At 51.5% G+C, this 10,991-nt stretch overlaps 1 protein-coding gene across 1 annotated transcript in view; it reads left to right on the top strand.

Annotated features, from left to right (window-relative positions):
• ZDHHC19 (zinc finger, DHHC-type containing 19) overlaps positions 1–10,991 on the top strand; it is a 19,298-nt gene that overhangs the window by 1,564 nt on the left and 6,743 nt on the right. Inside the window, exons 2-4 of the mRNA XM_015425224.1 lie at positions 6,222–6,343; positions 7,847–7,974; positions 9,709–9,881. Of these exons, the coding sequence (XP_015280710.1) occupies positions 6,222–6,343; positions 7,847–7,974; positions 9,709–9,881 (423 nt within the window). The remainder of the gene's footprint in view (positions 1–6,221; positions 6,344–7,846; positions 7,975–9,708; positions 9,882–10,991) is intronic.

Here is a 10,991-nt window from a genome sequence, read left to right as displayed (position 1 = left end):
CACCCCACCCTTCACTACCCAAAGGTGTCTCAGAGCGGCTTACAAACTCCTTTCCCTCCCCCTCCCCACAACAGACACCCTGGGAGGTAGGTGGGGCTGAGAGAACTCTTGACAGAAACGGCTCTTTTTCAAGAACAGCTCTTATCAGAGCTACAGGCTTGCCCAAGGTCACATCAGCAGGTGCGAGTGGAAGAGTGGGGAATACAACCCGGTTCTCCCAGATTAGAGTCTGCGCACTTAACCACGACACCAAACTGGCAAACTGGTAGATTCTGAAACCCCTCCCCTCCTCAAACCCCGCCTTCCTCAGGCTCCGCCCCCCAAAATCTCAAGGTATTTCCCAACCCAGATCTGGCAACCCTAGTTGAGGTCCCGAATTTGCACCTGGAGTCCTGTGTGCAGTTCTGGAGGCCTCCCTTCAAAAAGGATGTGGGCAGAGTGGTGTGCAGTTCTGGAGGCCTCCCTTCAAAAAGGATGTGGGCAGAGTGGAGCGGGTGCAGAGGAGAGCGAAGAGGATGACTGGGTTCCTGGAGACCAAGAAGCCCTCCGAGGAAAGGCTGAGGGACTTCTTGGGAATGTTTGGTCTGGAGAAGAGGAGGCGGAGGAGGAGGAGACAGGATTGCTCTCTTTAAGTACCTGAAGGGCCATAGAGGCATGACATCCAAATCGCAAGATGTCCTGGTCCCGCTGTACGATGCATTGGTCAGGCTGTGCCTGGAGTATTGTGCGTAGTCCTGCAGGCCTCATTTCAAAAAGGGATGTGGACAGGATGGAGCAGGTGCAGAGGAGAGCGACAAGGACGATCGGGGGCCTGGAGGAGACCAAGAAGCCCTACGAGGAAAGGCTGAGGGAACTTGGGAATGTTCAGTCTGGAGGAGGTTGAGGGGGGACAGGATGGCTCTCTTGAAGGATTTGAAGGGCTGGCCCTAAGAGGAGGGCAGGGAGCTGCTCCTGTTGGCAGCGGAGGAGAGGACTCGCAAGAATGGGTTTAAATGAAGGGTGGGAAGGTACCCGGCTGGATCTTAGGAGAAACTTTTTGACAGTCAGAATTGAGCAACAGTGGGATCGCCTGCGTGGGGAGGTAGTGAGCTCCCCCTCCCTGGAAGTCTCGAAGCAGCGGCTGGACAAACCCTTGTCAGGGATGCTCTAGGCTGATCCTTCATTGAGCAGGGGGTTGGACTAGATTGCCTCTGTGGACCCTCCCAACTCTGTGATTCTGTTATTCTAATTACACAATCCTGGCCCATGGATTTCTTTTTTTCTTCTTCCTTTTTCCTTTTAATTATTTTAATTAAGTTTTTTCTCAAAAGTAAGTAATAGTCAGTAGTGTTAAACATACAGAACAGCATAAACAGCTTAAACAGTTTGCAAAGCTTTGTGGTACTAGTGATTTTACTATGTTGTCAGCAAGAGCAATTTAGTAACTATAACCCTTGTGTTTAGGTAGATACAGGGGTCATTTCGTAGAAAAAGAGGTGCAGGGGCTCATTAGCATAACTCATTTGCATATGCCACACCCCCTGGCATCACCGGAAGTGTGTCAGAAGGCCACACCCACCGCTCAGGCTCCAATGGACTGTTTTGGATTGCTAGCTATTGCGGGGGGGATGTGCAGATCTGTCCTCACAGAGGAGGGAGAGCTTGTACCTGAATAAATACTGGTCTAAAAGGTGCCACTGGACTGTTTTGGACTGGGGGGGGCGGGGGGGCTCTACAACTTACCTGCCTGCTTCTTGCTCTGACTGAGGGCTGCTGGGAGCAAGGGGTGGGGCTTGTTGCATGTGCCCGCCCCCTGGGCTCCACTCCTGTGCGCTCCTGCAGGAAATGACCCCGTAAATATAAAAATGAACTAATGCAAAGAAGTAATACTGTGTGTCCCATATAATTATATAATGACAATGTCACAACTAGGCATTGCGGTATAGTCAAAGACATTCTCATCCTGCTTTTTTTACAACTTCCCGAAACAATCATTTCAGCCCAGAGACCTCATGGGCAATGCCCTCTGCTTTCAGGAGTGGTTTGCATCCTTGGAAAGGGAAGTCCAAAGTCCTCTTGGGCATTCAGGATTCCTTGTATGGTTCTTTGGATCCTGGCCGCTCCTCGGTATCCATGGAATCAAAGCTACTTCTCTAGAAACAAATTGCCCTCCTTAATGATGGCGAGATTGGCTTATCTTATTCATCCACCCCTATTATTATTTGGAGTACTGTGTGCAGTTCTGGTCACCACACCTCAAAAAGGATATTATAGCACTGGAAAAGGTGCAGAAAAGGGCAACTAGAATGATCAAAAGGTGGGAACACTTTCCCTATGAGGAAAGGTTAAGGCGCTCGGAGCTCCTTAGCTTGGAGAAACGACGGCTGAGGGGTGACATGATCGAGGTTCACAAGATTATGCATGGGATAGAGCAGGTAGAGAAAGAAGTCCTTTTCTCCCTTTCTCACAATACAAGAACTCCTGGGCACTCCATGAAATTGCTGAGCAGTCAGGTTAGAACAGATAGAAGGAAGTCCTTCTTCACCCAAAGGGTGATGAACACATGGAATTCACTGCCACAGGAGGTGGTGGCAGCTACAAGTATGGGCAGCTTCAAGAGGGAACTGGAGAAACATATGGAGCAGAGGTCCATCAATGGCTATTAGCCACAAGGTATAGATAGGAACTCTCAGTCTGGGGCAAGCGATGCTCTGTATTCTTGGTGCTTGGGGGGGGGGGCAACAGTGGGAGGGCTCCTAGTGTCCTGGGCCCACTGGTGGACCACCTGATGACACCTGGTATTTTTGGCCACTGTGTGACGGAGTGTTGGACTGGATGGACGTTTGGCCTGATCCAACATTGGTGTCTCTTATGTTCTTCTATGGAGCAGGGGTCCATCCATGGCTATTAGCCACAAGGTATAGGTAGGAACTCTCGGTCTGGGGCAAGTGATGCTCTGTCTTCTTGGTGCTTGGCGGGGTCAACAGTGGGGGGGCTCCTAGTGTCCTGGTCCCACTGGTGGACCTCCTGATGGCACCTGGTATTTTTGGCCACAGTGTGACACAGAGTGTTGGACTGGATGGGCTATTGGCCTGATCCAATATTGGCTTCTCTTATGTTCTTATATTCTTAGTAGGCAACCACACAGAGAAAGGGGGAGGGGTTGCTTTTGCTTTCCTTTAGTCCGTTTGCCTGTATATGGTGCTGATGGGAAAGGCCATCAAGTCGTGAAAGGAGTTATGGTGCCCCCAATGAAGTTTTCAAGTCAAGAGACATTCAGAGGCGTGTCTGGTCCAGAAGACTCTGGGGTTCGTTTAGGTAGATAAATGCTGTCACTTGTGGAATCAGCTGCCTGGGGAGGCGGTGTGAGCTCCCCCTCCCTGGCCGTCTTGAAGCAGCGGCTGGACAAACCCTTGTCAGGGATGCTCTAGGCCAGTGGTGGCGAACCTATGGCACGGGTTCCAGAGGCGGCACTCAGAGCCCTCTCTGTGGGCACGCGTGCCATCGCCCCAGCCAGGCCCAGACCATCATTAAAATGTTGAATTCTCTGCCTATTAATTTTAAGTAAACGAAAGCATTTGGGATTGCTTTCCTTACTTCGTTTGGATCATCTTAAGTTAACGTAGGAGTTGTTTTTTTCTAAAGTAGAACCTCAGTATTCAGGTTAAATGGCCGTGTCGGCGCTTTGCGATCAATAAGTGGGTTTTGGGTCGCAGTTTGGGCACTCGGTCTCTAAAAGGTTCGCCACCACTGATCCTGCACTGAGCAGGGGGTGGGACTAGATGGCCTGTCTGGCCCCTCCCGACTCTTTGTGATTCTGTGATTCTATTATTTTATGATTCTAGGGCAAACCAACAGAGGTGGGTTTCCCCTTGCCTGCCTCTGCGTAGCAACCCTGGACTTCCTTGCTGGTCTCCCATCCAAGTTCTAACCAGGTCCAACCCTGCTTAGCTTCCAAGTTCTGACGAGATCAGGCTAGCCTGAGCTATTCCGGACCAGGCCTAGTCATTGCGCCCCATCGTCTCAGCTGTCTTTTGGCGTTCCCGTAGGGTTTTCAAGACACAAGGCGTTTAGAGGCAGTTGGCCCTTGCCCACCTCTGCGTAGCAACCCTGGGCTTCCTTGGGGGTCCCCCATCCAAGTACCAACCGGGAGTGACCCTGCTTCGCTTCCCAGATCCGATGAGATCAGGCCCTCCTGGGCCACTCAAGTAGGGCATTCTGATACATCCCGCCTTTCAAACAAATGTCCTCAAGGGGCTTTTGCTTTCGGCATCATATTTAGAAGAAAAAGTTCTGGGGAGAATGGTACGTCCCGTTCCACGATGGCAACGATGAATCTATGTACCTTAAGCCAGAAGTTCTGTATTATGCTACATCTCCACCAGGTATGAAAGTATGTACCCACATTGTTCTTACATTTCCAGCAATTACTGGAGAGATTCGGGTAACATTTAACTAACTTCTCTGGGGTTAGGTGCCATATATATGCAGAGTACATCATGCGAAATGCTGGCCTGGATGAATCACAAGCGGGAATTAAGATTGCTGGGGAAAAGATCAACAACCTCAGATATGCAGATGATACCACTCTAATGGCTGAAAGTGAAGAGGATCTAAAGAGCCTCTTGCTCAGAGTAAAAGAGGAGAGCGCAAAAGTGGGCTTGAAGCTCAACATCAAAAAAACTAAGATCATGGCATCCGGCCCCATCACTCCTTGGCAAATAGAAGGGGAAGTCGTGGAAGTAGTGACAGACTTCACGTTCCTGGGATCCCAGATCACCGCAGACTGTGACTGCAGCCATGAAATTAAAAGACGCCTGCTCCTTGGGAGGAAAGCGATGGCGAACCTAAACAGCATGATAAAAAGTAGAGACATCACCCTGCCAACAAAAGTCTGCATGGTCAAAGCAACGGTATTCCCAGTAGTCATGTATGGCTGCGAGAGTTGGACTATAAGGAAGGCCGAGCGCCGAAGAATAGATTCTTTTGAACTATGGTGCTGGAGAAGACTCTTGAGAGTCCCTTGGACTGCAAGAAGAACAAATCAGTCAATCCTCAAAGAAATCAACCCTGACGGTTCCCTGGAAGGCCAGATAATGAAATTGAAGCTCAAATACTTTGGCCACCAAATGAGAAGGGAGCACTCACTGGAGAAGAAGACCCTGATGCTGGGAAAGATTGAAGGTCAAAGAAGACGGGGACGGCAAAGGATGAGATGGTTGGACAGTGTCAAAGATGCAATGAACATGAAATTGAGCCAACTTCAGAGGATGGCGGAAGACAGGAGGGCCTGGCGGGAGATTGTCCATGGGGTCGCGAAGAGTCGGACTCGACTGTGCGACTGAACAACAACAACAACAACAAAAATGGGCCATTTTATACATATTTTCCTTGTAGGGTATAGATCGCAGATACTTCATTGAGCCCCATGTCTTAGACCAAGTATCTATATTTATGTCCTGAGGGCAGTCAAAGTCTTGCATCCAAGAGATCATGGATTTTTTAACTATTTCATCAGATACGTAGTCATCGAGAAGATACTTCTGTATCAGACGTATACCCCGAAAATATAAAACACATAACTACGTCTATAGTAACTGCAGCCCGTATTCTTATCGCCAAATATTGGAAGCAAGAGGCTACCCCCTCTAAGAAAGAGTTAGTATGTAAAGTGTTGGAGGCGGTTGAAATGGATAAGTTGACCACAATATTGCATAATAGAGATGTTACGAAGTTTAACCAGAGATGGCAAAATTTGTATAAGTGGATAGATAACAATAACAACAAATTATAGTGATACCTATCTATAGCTCCCTAACTTGTTATTACGTTCTTGCTGTTACTATGTGTTTCTATGTACTACCCCCCTCTGAGGGCATGTTGAAAAACTACAAATAAATAAGTTAAAGGGGGGGGGCTTTTGCTTTTAGGCTCTCGATGGGTCACTCTCGGTGACTACTTTCCCCCGACAGACGCAAGAAGAGGGAGCTGACGTCCTAGGGTTGCCAGGTCTGGGTTGGGAAATACCTTGAGACTTTGGAGGTGGAGCCAGGAGAGGGCGGGGTTTGTGGAGGGGAGGGGCCTCAGCAGGGTACAAAGCCACAGAATCCACCCTTCCAAGCAACCATTTTTCTCCAGGGGAGCTGATCTCTATCGGCTGGGGATCAGTAGTAAAAGCGGGATAACTCCAGGCCCCACCTGGAGGCTGGCAACCCTGTGACATCCCTTTGCTTCCCTTTCAGTTGCACCTGGCTCACTCTCCACGTCTCCTGGGGCTTCCCCATCATCTGCGGCCTCCTCTTCATCCCCACCATGATCTTCTTCCTCTTCGCCAGTTTCACCGACACGGGCGTTCTCCGCAAAGGTAAACAGCAGAATCACGCACAGAGATCGGTTGAATCTTCCCATAGGCTCAGGGGTCTCCACTGCTCCTTGCGTCTGACGAAGGGAGGTTTGACTCTCGAAAGTTTCTCTCAGTGGCTACTGGGGCTGCCAAGTACGTACCTCGAATTGGCGGGGGTCACATGGTTCCTGGCAGGAACAGTCCCGCTCGGAAAACCACCGCGCGCCACAATGCGCCCATCACGTCTGGGCGACAGCATTGTAGCGCGCATGTGCGTGTCTTACACGCAGAAATGTTCCGGCCAGAAACCGTGTGTCCCCCGCCAATTTGAGGTAAGTACTTCGCAACCCTATTGGCTACTAGTAGAACTGCCAGCGTCTGGGTGGAGCTTGGAGATCTCGTGGAATTACAGGGGATTTCCAGACTCGAGATATCAGTTCTCCAAGAGGAGAAGACTCCTTTGAAGGGTGGACACGACGGCATTATACCCCACTTCCCCTCCCCAACTCCTGCACTCCTCGGACTTTGCCCCCAAGCAACCAGGGATTTTCCAGCCCGTATCTGGCAACACCAGCTACTGGTCATGGTGACTAAAGAGAACCTCCACATTCAGAGGCAGTAAGCCTCTGAATCCCAGAAACAGGAGGCAACACCAAGGGAAGGCCTTGGCCTCTCTGCCCTGTTGTTGGTCCTCAAGAGGAACTGGTGTGTCACTGTCACTGACTCACTGTGTGAGACAGGATGCTGGACTAGATGGACCCTCACTGGTCTGATCCAGCAGGACTCTTCTGATGTTCTTACGAAGGCCTCAGCCTCTCTGCCCTGTCGTTGGCCCTCCAGAGGAACTGGTTGGCCTTCATGTGAGACAGGAGGCTGGACTAGATGGACCCTCACTGGTCTGATCCAGCAGGACTCTTCTGATGTTCTTACGAAGGCCTCAGCCTCTCTGCCCTGTCGTTGGCCCTCCAGAGGAACTGGTTGGCCTTCATGTGAGACAGGAGGCTGGACTAGATGGACCCTCACTGGTCTGATCCAGCAGGACTCTTCTGATGTTCTTACGAAGGCCTCAGCCTCTCTGCCCTGTCGTTGGCCCTCCAGAGGAACTGGTTGGCCTTCATGTGAGACAGGAGGCTGGACTAGATGGACCCTCACTGGTCTGATCCAGCAGGACTCTTCTGATGTTCTTACGAAGGCCTCAGCCTCTCTGCCCTGTCGTTGGCCCTCCAGAGGAACTGGTTGGCCTTCATGTGAGACAGGAGGCTGGACTAGATGGACCCTCACTGGTCTGATCCAGCAGGACTCTTCTGATGTTCTTACGAAGGCCTCAGCCTCTCTGCCCTGTCGTTGGCCCTCCAGAGGAACTGGTTGGCCTTCATGTGAGACAGGAGGCTGGACTAGATGGACCCTCACTGGTCTGACCCAGCAGGCTCTTCTGATGTTCTTCCAAGACAGAAGTGCCTCTGATTGTGGGGTCAGGACTGATGCCACCTGCCCATTCTCCACGGTGTTCTTTTCCACTCCCAGGCATCGAAGCTGAGCTGGCGAACCAGGCGGTGATCATAAGAGCACCCAGACAGCATTGGTGTAACCGCTGCCAGCTCCACGGCCTGCCGCACACCTTCCACTGCGCCTGGTGCAATACCTGTGTAGAGGTACGTTTTGGCGGGGTCTTCCAAGACAGCTCAGGCATACGTGGCTTTGTAGGGTGGGTTTTCCACTTTTAGCAGCCGTGTTCCTTCTGAGCTAAGTTAGTGTGAGCTAGCTCAGGTTTTTTAGCCTCTGGCTCAACACCTTTTTGTCTTCGCTCAGGAAACGATGGCTTCAGAGTAAACTAATTTATGCCGCAGCCAAAGCGCTCGCTCGCAACTTGAGTGTCAGGAGCTCACAAATTAGGATTCTTGCTCACAAGACTCCACAGCTTAGAGCAGGAGTGTCGAACTCATTTGTTACGAGGGCCGGATCTGACATAAATGAGACCTTGTTGGGCCGGGGCCGGTGTGCCGTAAAATGTAATCCCAGGTAGCAGAGATATAAACTTTATAAAGGACACAAACACAAAAGGTGTTTTTTTTTTAACTTAAAATAAAATCATGCTTAAAACATCAGTGGTCTGGCAACATTTTCTTTATTTAACAGTGCCTGATAACTGACACCTCTTGCTGTGAATTATTGCATCAAAATGCCTGTGCTGTTGCAATCTTGAGTATGCTGTTTGGGTGTGTCTCTGTAAGCTGCAAACCTACGATGATGCAGCAGCAGCAGAACTTGGAGGAGAAGCAGAAGACAGCCAGTTCCACTGCGGGCCTGAGAGAAGCCCCCGGGGGGGGGGGGGCTAATCCGGCCCTCGGGCTGCATGTTTGACACCCCTGGCTTAGGGGGAGCACTGGTTGCTAGCACCCAGTCTGGATGGGGCAACCTCACCGTGGCGGTAATCAATTAAAAACGCGGAGAAGATCCATCCCTGGCCTCCTAGAGCATCTAGCTTGGGAAATTCCCGGATATCGGGGTGGCTGAGTTGATATTTGGGGAGGGACATCCGTTTCTCTTAGAAATGGTATCCCTTAGAGCAGGAATCACCCACCCTTTTTGAGCCTGTGAGCACTCTTGCAATATCTTTATTTCACAGTGCCTGATAACTGACACCTCTTGCTGTGAATGATTGCATCAAATTGTCTGTGCTGTTGCAATCTTGAGTATGCCGTTCAGGTGTGTATCTGTAAACTGCAAACCTACGATGAGGCGGCAGCAGCAGCAGAACTGGAAGAAGACGCAGAAGATGGCCAGTTCCACCGTGGGCCAGACAGAAGCCCTCCGGGGGGGCCTGATCCGCCCCCCAGGCCACATGTTTGACACCCCTGCTCTAAGCGGTGGAGTCTTGTGAGCAAAAATTCCACTTTGTGAGCGACTGGCATTAAACTTGCGAGCGGGCGATTTGGCTGCTGCGTCAATTCGTTGGCTCTGGAGCCCTCCTTCCTGAGCTAAGGCGAAAATGTGCGAGCCGGAGGCTAAAGAACTGTGAGCTGGCTCACACTAACTCAGCTTAGAGGGAACACTGGTTGGCAGGTGCCGTCGCCCACGGGCACCAGGTTGGGGGAACCTGCCTTAGAGCCCTCCCTCTGCAGCTGCTATTTTCTCCTGGGAAGCTGATCTCTGTCATCTGGACACCGGCCTGGGAGGTGAAATCCCTCCCCGATCTCCCTTTCCACAGGCCCAAATCTCCAGGAAATTCCCAAACTGGAGTTGGCAGCCCTACATTCTGCCACCCCCTATAGTCATTGGAACTGGCTGGCCGGAAAAGGGGGTCTAGTCAGAGGGCTCAAAGGAAGCAATGGCCCCGGGGAGGTTCCCTCGAGGGCTGGCTTCTAACTCTCTGGCTCCCCCTGCAGGACTTTGATCACCACTGCATGTGGATCAACAACTGCGTTGGCCGCCACAACATCCGCTCCTTCTTCCTCTTTGTGGTCTTCCTGAGCAGTTACAACGCAGCCGTCATGGCTTCCTGCCTCGCCTACCTGGTGCTCAACTCCCAGCAGCCCTTCAGCGTGGAGAAGATTTGCACGTATCCTTCGCCCAAAGCACGCAGCAGCGGCATCTCCCCACCTTTATTCCGGCTCTCTCTGTATTTGCATCCTGCAACACGAAGGCGGTCACTTCTCCCTCCCTCCTTCCCTCCCCCTCAGTGGACTGCTTTAGTTAGAACATAAGAGAAGCCAGGTTAGATCAGGCCAATGGCCCATCCAGCCCAACACTCTGTGTCACACAGTGACAGTGTCACATAGATTCATTGAGAATACGTCTATCCATGGCTACTACCCAGAGGGGCTGAGGGGAACCTCCACGAACAGAGGCACTAATCCTCTGCATCCCAAAGTCAGGAAGCAACATCAAGGGAAGGCCTCGGCCTCTATGCCCTGCTGTTGGACCTCCAGAGGTGTGAGACAGGATGCTGGACTATTGGGGCCACTGGTCTGATCCAGCAGGGCTCTTCTGATGTTCTTATGAAGGCCTCAGCCTCTCTGCCCTCTTGTTGGCCCTACAGAGGAACTGGTTGGCCACTGTGTGAGGCAGGATGCTGGACTAGATGGACCACTGGTCTGATCCAGCAGGGCTCTTCTGAGGTTCTTGTGAAGGTCTCAGCCTCAATGCCCTGTTGTTGGCCCTCCAGAGGAACTGGTTGGTCACTGTGTGAGACAGGATGCTGGACTAGATGGACCACTGGTCTGATCCAGCAGGGCTCTTCTGAGGTTCTTGTGAAGGTCTCAGCCTCAATGCCCTGTTGTTGGCCCTCCAGAGGAACTGGTTGGTCACTGTGTGAGACAGGATGCTGGACTAGATGGACCACTGGTCTGATCCAGCAGGGCTCTTCTGATGTTCTTATGAAGGCCTCGGCCTCTATGCCCTGTTGTTGGCCCTCCAGAGGAACTGGTTGGCCTCTATGTGAGACAGGATGCTGGACTAGATGGACCACTGGTCTAATCCAGCAGGGCTCTTCTGAGGCTCTTGTGAAGGTCTTGGCCTCTATGCCCTGTTGTTGTCCCTCCAGAGGAACTGGTTGGCCCCTGTGTGAGACAGGATGCTGGACTAGATGGACCACTGGTCTGATCCAGCAGGGCTCTTCTGATGTTCTTATGAAGGCCTCGGCCTCTATGCCCTGTTGCTGGCCCTCCAG

This window comes from Gekko japonicus, unplaced genomic scaffold (genome assembly GCF_001447785.1).
Source record: "Gekko japonicus isolate JY-2015 unplaced genomic scaffold, Gekko_japonicus_V1.1 scaffold2, whole genome shotgun sequence".
Classification (NCBI taxonomy): domain Eukaryota; kingdom Metazoa; phylum Chordata; class Lepidosauria; order Squamata; family Gekkonidae; genus Gekko; species Gekko japonicus.
Note: the sequence above shows the minus strand (reverse complement) of the source record. Positions and strands in the feature narration are given on the sequence as shown.